The sequence below is a fragment of the Euwallacea similis genome, chromosome 14 (genome assembly GCF_039881205.1).
Source record: "Euwallacea similis isolate ESF13 chromosome 14, ESF131.1, whole genome shotgun sequence".
NCBI classification, from domain to species: Eukaryota; Metazoa; Arthropoda; class Insecta; order Coleoptera; family Curculionidae; genus Euwallacea; species Euwallacea similis.
In genome coordinates, this window is record NC_089622.1 from 1,328,939 (window position 1) to 1,343,151 (window position 14,213).

General features: G+C 38.8%; 1 protein-coding gene across 5 annotated transcripts in view; it reads right to left on the reverse strand.

Annotated features, from left to right (window-relative positions):
• The window catches only part of ssh (Protein phosphatase Slingshot), a 55,070-nt gene that overhangs the window by 15,453 nt on the left and 25,404 nt on the right, over window positions 1-14,213 (reverse strand). For 4 of the 5 annotated variants that reach the window (XM_066397242.1, XM_066397241.1, XM_066397244.1 and 1 more), the window contains 3 exons: window positions 7,774-8,008; window positions 3,734-3,909; window positions 1,523-1,588 (listed from right to left, as the gene is read on the reverse strand). In XM_066397242.1, coding sequence (XP_066253339.1) covers window positions 1,523-1,588; window positions 3,734-3,909; window positions 7,774-8,008 — 477 coding nt within the window. Of the gene's footprint in view, window positions 1-1,522; window positions 1,589-3,733; window positions 3,910-7,773; window positions 8,009-9,034; window positions 9,376-14,213 lie in introns of those variants that run through there. The other variant, XM_066397243.1, reaches the window with a different exon arrangement.

Genomic DNA, 14,213 nt, shown 5'->3' on the forward strand with positions numbered 1-14,213 from the left:
CATGATCATTCGAAAATCGACATTTTTATTTTCGTCTTGGCTCAATGATGAAGTTAGTTTGATAAAGTTCAGAGAGCTCTGAGTATTTAAAGGTTAATGGGTTCGATGCGACGAGAAGCGACGTTAGGATGATGTTACCTGGAACAGACTTATTTATACCAAGAACCAAACCCTACAATAAGCTGATTAATCCGTAAAATACGTAAACTGAATTCCTTGAAATTAACCAGAGATGGACCGCGCAATTCGGAAAATAAATAATTTCGTTAGCCTTGACACACATATGCCCGATCTACATCGAACGTCTTATTTTTAGGTTTTCAGTTACTTTGAAATCTTATGAACTCATTTCATAATTTTATACCTGGATTCACGTGAAAGGCGTGTGAATCAAAACTTATAAGTTCAGAAATGGGTCGGAAATTAATTTACCTAAAATAATTACTGCCGCTATAATCATATAAGAAGATAATTTTCTTATAGAGGATAAAAATATTCTGAACTCGTGGACTGTAAATCCTAATGTCGTCATTCCTGAGACGTTTTCTGGCCGTCTGTCCGAATTGTAGGCCGTCCATTCCTTAAATGGCCACGCCAGCGTCGGCCTTCCCCCGCGTCGTGGCGCTTTTTTTAGACGCTCGGGCAGACCTACCGACGCTCTTTATCGCTCCATGGCCTTTTATGCGGACGCATTTTGGACACGAGAGTGGAAATGCGCAATGGAGCAAGAAGCTAGATGGGGCTTTGTGTTATATACTTAAAGGAGCAACATTATTTTTTTACTGACACAAGGAATTTTATTTAGCGGAAGTATTCTAAATCGCTGCAGTAACAAGCAACCACTGCTACACTGAGAGAAAACATGTAATTTGCAGAGCACTGTTGATGAGGAGATAAAATCAGTAGTCGAGCTGCGAAGTTCAATATTCCTTGACCTCGCCTAACATTTATTTATAAAATCGGCGTCAATCATCCCCAGAAAAACCTTGCTTCTTCATTGCTGATGTCAATGGAGCAAAGTGACGATGCGACAGTTGCTAGTCCACCTACAGGTTTGCTTTCACATCTCCAATAAATCATTCAACACGAAGTATGGACTCTAAATTTCCGTGGAAATCATGAAAATCAAAAAACTTTATTAAACTATTCATCTAATACATATTTTAATTAACCGTCATCAGTAACAAATGTTTTCGACGCTAATTAATGACCATCGATAACAGGGCAATATTAATTAAAATCAAATATGCGGACTATTGAACTAATGATAGGTTTTCTACATAAACAGGCGTGATTTATTGCAAAAACAAGCACAACTAGTATTGTCACAGACGCAGTAATTGTGCGTTCAATACCGGTCATTGAGATGTAGTTAAAACCCAGGAAAAAATTTATGTCCACGCCATATGGTTCTGGTCAGTCCCATTAAGTTTGTTTTCATTACTATCTTGAAAACGTTAGTATGGAAAAACCTTAGACTTTATATGGTTTGAAATATTGTAGGATAAACAAGAATACTTACCACATAGCTTGAACCGATACTGGCTTAAAAATATGGTGACTATCACAGATACTGACGCTGAAGCCTCTGCAAACAAAACACTACTAATTAGTGAATTTCTAAAAACGGATCGTCAAAATCTAATTATGCAAACATTTTCTTAATGCGGATTGGTTGAATTTGTAATTTGTGACCACAAGTTACCCAGTAAATAATTCCCTTCACGAAAGGTTACCTTGGTTAATTTTCTGGTCCTTGAGCACGAGACGCAGAGATTAGATAGAAATTTCCGGGATTTCAAGCAATTAATTGTTATCATAAACAATGCTTAGAAATAATGCGTTGATACTGTGTACAGATCTACAATTTAGGCACGGACGTACAATCACAACTTGGTTTGGCCAAAATCGATCCAACCAAACTTAAGCCACAATTATGCAATCGGGCCTTAATGTTAAATTCTTGACCCCTGCGTTAACCAAGCTTCTTTAAAACGATTATATTGTCTTTTATTGGTTTGATGAATTAGATTTTCAATGGGCAATTCAATAGCAATTCATATGCTAAGGCTGCTACCATACCATCGCCAATTTAATTTAATCGGGAATCGTTGGAAAAGGCAAAACTTCCTTTAGGTCACCCGAGGAGAATGGAAAGAATATTGCAGGCATAAAAAGCAAGAAAGATTATTGACAAAGCACGGGCAAAAGAGAGCCAGCGTTACAGAGTCAGATGACGACCTTCATTTCAGGCATCAAGAAGTCGGGACATATTTTTATTTCCGCTCCTCCTGCCTTTATCAATATTTCTTTATATTGTATGCCTATATAGGGTGACTACAGAATAGGTTACACGCTGTAACTTCTTAATTATTTCAGGTAGAAATGTAAAGGTCTTACGTTAGACGACATACAAATGTTTTGAGACATTTTGAATTTAATGTAATTTTCGGTCGGAACGGGAGTGACTTCATCTTTTGAATTTTAAATGGAAACCCGGTATATTGATATTTTACTGGAAAGGGCTCCTCATGCCGATTTCAATAACATAAAGGTTTATGATGTTTACGGAAATTACCGGTAAACCGGTAAAGATACTTCTATAGAAGTGCATCAGGTAATTGTTTCTTGCGATTTGTAATTGGTAGGTTCATAATAATCAGTAACTTTCATAGAAACCAAATGCGTAGATAGTAGACCAAATGGCGAAAGTTAAAAAGAACTGGTGATCACGTCGAAACGTTTTGGAAAAAATTTAAGTATGTAAAATCGGCATATTTCCCCCGAAAACTATCTATGGATGATTTAACATGCATGCCTCAACACAATAAAAAGGCCTAAAAAACAAAATGATGTTTACAAGCACTACTCTTATGTAGGTCTTCTGCAATGCAACCACACATTGCATACATCACCGTAACACCCAAGATAAACATGTTTAATTCAAGAGGCATAATTGATACACCACGAGAGGCGATGAACCCGTCTGAATTTAGGACACATCTGACAAATCGAGAGCCAGCAAAAAATTGCATCTGCAGTCTGATGACATAAGACCCTCAGCTGGCCCAATTATGACGATGTGCGAAACGCTTTCGGTAACATGTAATTAAAAATGTTTATTTACTGTTTTGAAATGATCAATTAAAAAAAAAAAAACGGGAATGGGATGTGTTCATGGGTATCTATCATAGGTATCTATCATCATTAACCAAATATTTTGCTTTTCATATGGTGCTCTTAAATGGATGCAATGCACATCTGTCAAAGGGCCTCAGCTGGCCCCACTTTAAAGATGCCCGAAACGTGTTTAGTAACATGTGATTAAACATTTTTGTTTATTGTTTTGAAACATTCTATTTTTCCACCAAAAAAAAATGATAATAATACCAGAATGGGATGTGTTCGTACGCACCTCATTCTCAACCAAAACATTTAGCTTTTCAAGCGCTGCTTTAGCCCATATGGTGCTCTTAAATGGAGGCAATACGTATCAGGCGCTTATTACAACATTTATGTCATAATAAAGAAAGAACAGATCGTTGATAATTAGGTGACGTGATATTTAAACATCGACGTCGAACCGAAATTGATGGATTTAACCTTCCGACCCTTAGTGGTGTTTATAAGCTTTTACGACAGCTTGATTAGACTTCAATAGGCCGACCTAAATAACGTCGCACTAAGTTCATTGGCTTTGTATTACAATTAACCACAAAGAGAATCAACTCACCCGTCGCCGTCCAAAGTGATTTTGGTGTCGGCCAGAACCCGGAGCACCAATCCCACCGTGGTTTCTTCGTTGCAATCGATGCCCAAGAGACAAGACTCTTCACCTCTGCTCCCCATCCTGGAAACCACCACCAGATACCTGGTTCTGCCTGAATGTTCACTTTCTAATTTTACAGCCTGAAAGAGAGAAGTACTTACAGTTTGGATTACCATCATACGGAATTCGAAATCGGAAATGTAAAACATTTCCTTAAATTTGACCGGTATGTTTAGGAAACACCTCATAGAACGATAAATTCTTCGTTTTAACGGCTTTAAAACCACGTATCACATGTACACTTGTGATATCTTGTGATCACTAAATTAATTACTATGGCAAACCTCACAACCAAGTATTGCTTTAAATAAATAAAACAAAATTAACTGCGTTTCTATTGAACCCCCATGATAGAGTGCAGCTTATACTCGTATGTTGTTGTTTCGTGGAAAACCGACCTAAAAAGGATCTGTATCATGCTGTACTAAACAGAATTTCCTAAAACGGAAAAGTCATCGTTTCATTGGAAACTTTGCTATCATTATCTGTTCTTCAATAGGGGTTTTGATCGGTAAGGTATAACAAGTTGCAGCCATTGAACAAACGACGTTGGGTAAAAATGTAATTAATTTGATTAGTGCCGGGTTTTCTTTACAGAACCCCATTTCTTTGAATTATACTTGAATTCATTCTATAATTATTAAAAAAATCATCATAAGTATGAGGAATATTTTGAAGTTTATGACACTTAGTGGTTCATTTTTAGTGAATTTCAAATATCACACTTAAAATCATTCCTTTCCATCTTCTTCTTTATAGCATTTTAACAAACCTTTTTTAGAACAAAGCTTGTTTGAGACTTGCTTGTTGATTAATTAGTACATTTCCTCGTACTTATATGTCTGACATGTTCCCTAACAACTATAGGTAGCTGTCCTACTGAGAACTAGGCAAGTTCGCATCAAAATAACGCTTTCTGTGCGTTTAAAGTATGAGTAAAAATAGGAAAGCGAGAGTGTTAAACGTATGTTGAATCTCATATTCAGACGGCGATAAATCGCACATGAATAATTTCTAAAATTTAACCAAATTTATTCTCTTTGCAGATGTCGAAATTTACAGTTTCCATTAAATGAGTAGAACATTTCCCCAAATTGCTGTCATAAATAAGAATTTAATATTCACAAATTTCCGCGCATATTCCGAAATTTATCGTTCCTTGAGGCACTTCAAAGTTCCCATTAGATAATTACACTTTTTTATTATTTTTCACATGCTCACAGACTATAATAGTCCAAAATGATCGATCTTAAGTCAACAAACAGTATATACACTTAAATGATCCTTATAGTAAAAGAGGCTAAAAAACGAGTTTTTGAGTGCATTTTAAGATTTTCCTTCCTAAACCTAAACTTCCTCGTCACTTTTAAGTTTACATTGCCATTAGATAAGCACATCGAGTGCGGCATTTAAGTAAATTGTCTGGTTTTGCCATTTCAACAGCCTCTTCCGTCTTCGAGATTATTCGATGGGGAGACAAAAGTGGGTTTTGCTTGACATCTTGCCAGCGAGGCTGTTTTACGTCCTTCAAAAAAAGTTCATTTCAATGACTTTAATTTGTAAATTACCATTAGTATATTAGTCTTTAACAAGAAACGGAAGGAGATTTGCAAATTGAAATTACATGTTTTGAAATATGGAAAATTTCCATAAAAAAAAAAATATAGTACTTTTTGGGAAGCTAAAACATCATGCTTAAGTAGGATGAAAAAGACGTATAGTTCTGGTCTTCGTACGCAGCTGAACTAATATGGAATCGACATTTATATAATTCCACACCTTTACCAAGTATGGTTCCAATTCGAAGTGATTTCACAAAGCAGTAATCTTAAAATTCAGCGGTTTTGTGAGGTTTTAATGGCCTTATATGAACAATTCGACCGCCAACTTTCTAATAAGTACCTCCCATAAGGTGGCACCGACAGGCTTGCAGCAAGACAGGAAAAATCGATTACATTGGCAAAAATTCTACGAATTAAAAAATTTTAATTAAGACTAAATTTAAATTAAGACAAATAAAAATTTTCATTCGAAACTTGGTCCATTTTATAAGTGAAAGCCAGAAGTGCAAAAAGTTGTAGGAACAGAAAAAACATGACCATTTGTTTTTAACGAGTTAAAACTTACTGCGACGTAGATGATACGATCAACAAAGCAATTTACCACTACATATTCAAATAACTAAGACATCTATGTTCGGTAAATAAGCTGCTTATTTAAATGCCGGTACGCAAATGATGGAAGCGTATCGTGATTGATTCTCCCATTTTTATAGGGAGGATTTAATGGTGCTTTGCTTTATTCAATAATATCGCATATCCGACATGCTTATCTGCTGGATGATCGATCGTGTATGGTACAGTTTTCACAATTTCAAGATAACAAAACGTTCAATCTGATTTAGATCCACAAAAAAAGTAGGAAATTGTACGAAAATTGTTGTAAGTCGGCCACAACTAGGTCTCCTCGGTTCGATGAAAAAACCCAAATAAAATCTTTACTGAATTGCGAGTTGGGTCTTTCGAAACCATCTACTGTCGACAGCTTCACCGGAATCAGAGCCGGGCAGAAAATTCTAGAATGTCTTAAAATGTTTGACGCAGACGATATAGCAATCGTGCGAGGGGCGAAGTGACATGTATCAGCGTCACGCCTCATACTTGCCATTGTGACGCGTGCAGTAAAATTTTTACCGCACGCTAGTACTTCATTGAACTTACAGAACGCAACAAGTTAACACACGTGAGGGCGTAGTAAAAACATTGTACCTAACACGTGCGAAAGTGTCTGCACCGCAAGCGTTAGGTAATTACCTATTCCGTTTATTTGTTCAAACTATGACAACGAAACTTTGAAAACGCCGTGCAAAAGTGACTCGTGTCTCCTGTTTAATGATAAATTTCCTCACACTCACAATGAGCACTCTTGCAACTCATTTTCGATTACTATACAGGAGAAATTCGCATGTTTCGTAACACAGTACTATAGCGTTGTCACACTTTCCGGGTGCGACATTTTTTTTGTCACGCTTTGCCTAGCACTCTGATGAATGCGTGTATGTTTGGATATACATATGAACACTTTCACTGCAATAGTGACTCGAATTTTAATAAACCTTTGCAGTCGCGTAACACGGCAATACGCCATGTTCTTAAACCTCAGGTTATTCGGTCAGGTTTGATTGAGTAACGCGGCTTTATAATCGCGATTAACTTGGCGATTTCGTCGCCACCGATTACACGATGTTAAGCAGCGTTGTGCGACTCGAGCTTTGCCTGATCTTGAAAAGACTTTTGACACAGTTCTGGACGTTAAATAAAAATTCATGAAACAAACGGAAATCTCTTGTTCTCACCCTTGTAGGAGTTGACATTTACTGAACAAGGTCAAACTAGTTTGATCCGCACGTTCTGGGTGCGTACACTGTAAGATCGGCGGTAATTGCAAATTACTTTCCATTTTCATTACACCATTGCCGATCAGCGGGAAATTCAATCTAAACCACTACACCGTGAATTGCATTGAGCCTTGAAGGCCCAGCTTCTCAAGAGTATAAAATTATATCTGATTATAGGTGAGGCATTGAAAGGGTTTATTAGGACTCGAAGAGCAAAATAGCCTTATACGAGTATAATCAACTCTGGGGCTACACCTTAAACAAAAGGGTGGCAAACAATGTTGAAAGGTCCCAATACTCCCAGGCAAACCTAAAGATGCCATTACATCCTTGACATTTTGGCTTAACTCAGACCACAGATTTATTCAAATCGAGAGAGAAAGGTGTCAACGATTCTGAGCAAAGGGCATCTCGACTGTAGATTTATCTCTCAATCTGTTATTGTTACCAAATCGAGTACTGAACACAACAACAAAGTGAATAAACCCTCTGTATACACCTGAGACTAAACCGGCAAAATTTTTTTGACCGAAAAGTCACTACTCACCATTTTGAGCGTTTCTTCCGGCCGAAGCAGATAGAACATGGACTGCAGGTGCAGCTGAATGGCGCTGCTTTCCTGCACCCCGTTGTATACGTCCCCCTGGATGCTTCCATTGGACCCATTATCCGCCGTCGCGACGCACGAGCCGTCCACGACACTTTTCTGGTACTGTGCAGTGGCGTCGGCATCGGGCAGCACCAGCGCTGTCCCCTTGCCCGCAAAGTAACATTCGCTGAGGCTGCAAAAGAAACGAAGATTGCGCTAAACTATGATTATCATGTGATTTCCGTGAAGAATCGTAACAGGGATTGCCGACCTCGTTATTAATATTAATTCTGTGTCAGTGGTAATAATAGAATTCGTTTTGGTTGCGGTTTTAGCATTAGAAAGTAGTGATTATTGTTATTATCAAAACGACTCGTTCTCGGAACTGGTTTATGCTGTTGATGGGTAGGTGGCTAAAGTGCGTGCGAAAAAGTGGTGAGTACTGAAATAGAAATTAGATAATTTACGATTCGATTAGAATTAAAAGTCTTGGCTCTTTAAAAAAAATCAGTCGATCACGATAACGAGAAGTTTGATCCCCGATCGAGAAGGAAATGTGAAATTACAGGTCTGCTATTTCACGTAATTACTATATAGATTAACACGTGGCTAACTCAACCTAAAAAGCCGCAACTACCACAGGACAAAGACGTTATTTATAAAGATCCACATGCACCTATCCACTGTGGCGTGTATATAATGGCATGACCCCAGACGAGGTGAAGGTGCTAATTTTGAAACTTGGCCCGATCGACTGCCAAACTTGTACCTACTCGAAAGCTATCGTTAATTCGGTTAATAGATTTTTTTGCAATGGTCATCTCCTCCGAGACTTTCTCCCGCTGCTTGGTCAACAACAATAAATTTATCTATTATTAGTGACAACAAAGGAACCAATAAGCTTTCCCAATATGGGACGTTTACGACGCCGATCGTAAAAACATGACTTTTAGTACGGTCGTAATACTTTGAAAGATATTCTCTTCTGGGTCAGTCGTTGATTTAGGACACGCATAAAATTCCGAATTCCCAAACCGAATATGGAAATGCTACGGACCGGAACATAAAACTCGGTCGAGGAACCCTTTTAGAGAACGGACGTTCATTCAGCTTCTGCCTCGCGACCATATAAGTATATGCCCATATAGATGGGTCTCGGGGACATGTCTGCCCCATCGAATTTGATTACAATGCACTGATGAGCTTATGCGGTAGTTACCTGCCGACATTGACGGCAAACTCCGAGGACACCCAGAAAAAGTTGGGAATTGTGGACGGCTGACAGTCACCACTCGTCACCAAAACACTCTTCAACTGACACATAAATCGGCACTCGAAACGATGACTATCATCGGTTGAAAAAAAAAAATATTAATAGATGACTCGGTTTCGATGATCCATCGCTGATTGATTCAGTTTTAACGATGCACCATTACTCGTGTAACCGAATACCGTTAACCGAAATTCGATTCGCGTATGGTACCAAAACCAAAAGACGACGTGAGATCACAAAAAAGCCGAACGTGGCTGCTGCAGCGCGACGACTGCGGTATCAAACCGACTGAGAATACGAAATCTACCAGTAAGTTTACTACGTATGTCACGTTTGTTCTGGTACGACCATCGGCGGTTATTAACGTTCCATTTTTTATGGGGGACGTGGGCGAAAGCGTCGAGACGAATTTTCAATTGTGTAGATGCCATGTGAGATGCTCACTCCTATTTATCACCACTTCCTCTATAATGTTGCTTTTTGCGAAATGAAATTTCCGTTGAGGCGTGCTACGTGCAAGTTAATAATGACTGTTCGAAGAACACCGCGTTCGCAATTGACGACGCTGATGAGTGGAATGTACCCTGCCCGGTATGGCCCTTTAAGGAGAACAACGGGCCTATTTTCATTGTCAATGCGAGGATGTTAATACAGGACGTTAATATGGTATATATCAGTCGATGAGGTGGACAACAGCACCTAAAACATTTTCCGATATCTCGGGAATCCCTAGAGACGTTGTGTCGAAAAGTAGCTTGCTTTGTGTTAACCACAAATCCCTTACGAAACTTTTTTAGAGGCTTTTGGTATTCCAACCCGAACGCAGCAATTTAAGGGTCAAAACACGTAAAACCTCCATCGGCTCGGTTTTTCCCGCACGATCGTTTCACGGCGCCACATTTCCCCATACAAATAGACCTTAATGACAGCCCACACTGGGTCATTACAACTTATTAGAATAATCACCCAACTCTCGTTGTAAATTATTAGAGCACGCGACTAAGGGCAACGACCTACACTGTGTGTTGTTATTATGATGTTCTAATCTAGGGTGAGCTCAGAAAGATTAGAGTAAATTCCCGTAAAACTTAGAGTCGCTCTGTACGACTGGTGGTTTGGCCGCCTACCCGAGAAACAGGAGTCTTCTGTCGAAACAGTCCAACGTGGGGACTCTGCATATTAGAAGACACATTTAGAGAATTGTAATTTCACGGTTTTTTCCCTGGGACATCCCACTGCTCAGATTCGTGACCGTAAGTCCTGGATTAAAGAGGGTGAAAGTTCTGCGATGTAAAATCAAGAACTTTCCAATATCTCGGCAACATACTGATTTCCAATGAAACGGACAATTGAGTAATCGGAGAGCAACAACCCCAATTCAACTCTATCAAAAGACACACCCCTTCATGTACCTGTTAATAACACGTCTGGCTTCAGCGTATGCAGCCACGAAGGCTTACGTGCCATTTACCTGTCTGACTGCGCCGACTTGAAATTAGCACTTGTCAGTTTTCCCATCAGGCTTGTTACATAAAGGCCTAGGCAAGGCTGTGTAATAACAACGTTCTGTAACACCAGGAAGAGTTGGTCGCAAAAGGTAAGTCGAGGTTGGCAATTAAAAATCGGATTGGCCACGGCTTCGATACCGATAATCAGCCTGACAGGAAGTGTGTAAGTCGGTGACAAAGTTAATTCTTCGCATTTACCGCGAAAGTGCCATCGCCACCATCGCCGTCCGTATTAGCCCATTAGGAAAGGTCAGAGGTGGAGTGTTCGCAAATTGCTCTGACCTTTCGAGCCTCATTTTTTCTATTGTAGTAAAGAGTGCTTCGCTTTTTTGCTCTTTGGTTTTTCAGCAAGATTTCACACGCACATCGGAGGCGTTTCGGTTTGCTGGAGACCCGAGACGTGTCAATTTCACAGAGAGAAGTTGTCTGAGACTTGCGAATCTGCATCCTTCTCACTCATAATTTCTTAGAAGCGATCCTGAACAGAAAAACAAATTTGACTCTAATCACTTCTCCTAACATTCCGATTCCTCGTATGTACATTCCGTTCCTGGAAGTTTCGTGAAACCAAAAAAAGTTCAACAACCTCGTACCGAATGAAGTTGCTGGATCTGAGTTTCAATCAAAACGAAGGATATATTAACCACATCCTACATCGATTAAACGATCCTGTACTGAACATACGACCCTATATCGGCTGAACGATCCCGTATCAATTAAATATTGCACAACATTTCGAAAGCGACTTACAATCAAAACAAAGTAACCCACTAACAAAGGCGAAAATAAAGGATGCGATTTCAGTGATTCCTGATGGTGACTCAGTTACGGGAATTTCTTAGTCTGTGAGAAGTAAAAGCAACAGACTGCTCGATTCCAAGAGAGATTAAAGGTGACATAAAAAGAAAACCGACACTTCTCATTTCGATTTTTCCGCCTTGCGACAAAGGATCAAGGAGAATTAATGTGGGTGTTCCAAATTAAAGCGGAACGATGATTCATGAAGAGGTTACAGATCGTATTATACATCAGAGATATTGGAGAATAACGAAGAAACAAGAGGAGATTTTTTTCTGATTCAATGCGCCAAGTCAGAGTTTCTCCAAAAGTGTGCAACCATGAGGTCGTAAAGACGACAAAGCGATCGAGCGATAATAATCTTCCTCTCATTATGCCGGCTGAAAATAAAATGTTTTTATCAAATTTTCTTGAACAAATCTAATCAAGAAAAATCAATTTGGGGATTTCTAAAGAAGGGGGATAGCGTCCACCGACAAAGGGCAGAATATGGGGCGCCACACGAACGTCCTGTTGAATCAATAAGATTTTTTGTTTAGATTACATAGGAACCCCTATCGCATTCCTACAACTGCACGAGGGGGTGAACAATAGAGTTTCGAAAACATCTTCTTTTGTGTTGTAGGTCACTGTGCGATGCCGTTTTCATGCTGATAAAACTAACCTGACCAAATTTATTTTACGCGCATCTTACGTCCCAATGATGAGAAAATAAATGACGTAATTTGTTTCATATTAAACAGCTAGAGAATCCGGATTTCATTTTTTTAAACCTGTTTCAGGTGTGAGCACTATAAAATACCAGTTTTAACGTAATTACACACAAGCTATTGATTTTTCTATGACCAGGTTCTTGAATTGGTCGCTCATAAAGTCAAGCTTGCACTTTTATCGCCACATAAACGCGATGTTTTTGATGTCACGATATAAGGGTTGTTGCCCTTAGTGGATATACACGCTCTTTAGATATGGAACGGAATTGATAGCACGCAATAATGAACAAGATGCCCTAAATAAATATGTATTGCGGTAATGCTCAAAAGAAATGTGTAAATTTACTGTAGGCGTATGATAGGAATATCTTAACGCAATTAAAATTGAAATGATCCTCGAACAACCCTTGACAAAACGAAACATAGAGGGTATTCCATGTAAGAATGAACAGCGTGGAGATTTTGAAAAAAGTAAAATGTACAAGGCCAATTAGATCGGAAAAAGTTGCAGATATCAGAGCCTAATAAAATGCTCCAGTAAAAATTAAAAAGTCAAAAGTGCATTGGGAGAAACCTGAAGAAAAAGACGAACTTTGAGTGGATACCTGGAAATGGGTTAGGGACCCCTGAAAATTGACACGAGCAAGCAATTTCTTGGAAAATATCATTGAACTTATCCTTGAAACAAGTTTGTAAGTCCTAAGACTTTTCCACTCTTAAACAATCGCAATAACAATTTTATAACGCATACAAAATTACGGTCTTGTTCTTTGTGCCTCAGTGGGAGAACCCAACACAATGGTTCATTTAATAGCACGGGAACTGTCACATGGGCAACATCAATAACTAAAATTGAAAGTTTTGCAATTGCGGGCTTGATTGCGAGGTTTCCCCCGGTGCAATCAGTCACACGTTATACCGGGAAATTAGTTTTGCGTTTTTAGAAATTTAACGACGATTATTGTACGTAGTGCTGCTATAGGCGAAATTAAAACGGTTTTGGTCAAATTGTCGCTTACGAGATTATTCCAACGCAGCACTTTGGAAATAGCATAATCTCTAAACGACTCTCCTTAAGCTCCACACATACCAACACCTTAATGCAATAAAAAACATATTAATACAGTGCAACGACCACACTGATCGCGATGCGTGTCGGTCAATGCTTTCTGACTAATGACGGTCAAAGTCTCTTCCAATTTTTAAAAATTGGTTTAATTGATTTCCACTCGACAATCTTTGACTTTGCTTTAATAGTGTGCACATAAAGCCGCTAAAGCAAAGCGATCTAGCGATGAAAGTGCAAATGCGAGCCCATCGCCCATCGGCCATTTACCATCATCGTCAACCTCTTTGGTCGTTCACCCGATCAACGGTAAATTTTGCTTTCCGGTGTTTTTTTTTTTATTTCATTTTGTTTACTCAAAGCCGTTCCTAGTGCCTCACACGCATATAACATTTGTCGTTAAATTGTTGCCGACAACAGTGTATAGTTCTTCGGACCCGGAAAGAAATGACCTTGTCCGGTCATAACACTAAAACCGAACTGTACCTCTTGGCGGAATGGTCTCACTATTGTTCCTGCCCCGTGGAATTTTAATGGCCCTGGGTTTCAGAAATGCATAATTTAGGGTTTTGTCCGCCTGTTTACGGTAATTTTGAGTGAATCGCTCTCGAAGTTCATTAATTTGAACAAAAGAGCTGAAATTTTATTCCATGCTGCTTTTTGCGAAGGAATTGCACTATATTTTTAAAGAAGCTTCGTTTAATTTAATGTTCTTCAAATACTTTTAAACACTCCTCACCCCTTCCATGGCGTCAGTAAAATCAATTTACCAAAGTCGCAACTTCTGAGAAAATTTTAAAAAATATCAAAGTTTAGGGTTTTTTTTTGGCTTTCGAGGTACAACGACTTTCAAAGCTGCCACGAATTTTTTAAATTTTAATTTATTTTAATGTTCACGTTATTTATTATATTTTCAAACTCTTTTAAGATCTTTTTTTGACACAAAGGCGAATCCAGAGGGACGGATATCAAAGGTGAAGACCTTGAAGTCTCCCCGCCCAAATAATTCTGGTGGTTTATTCTCCAAAATTACTTCACAA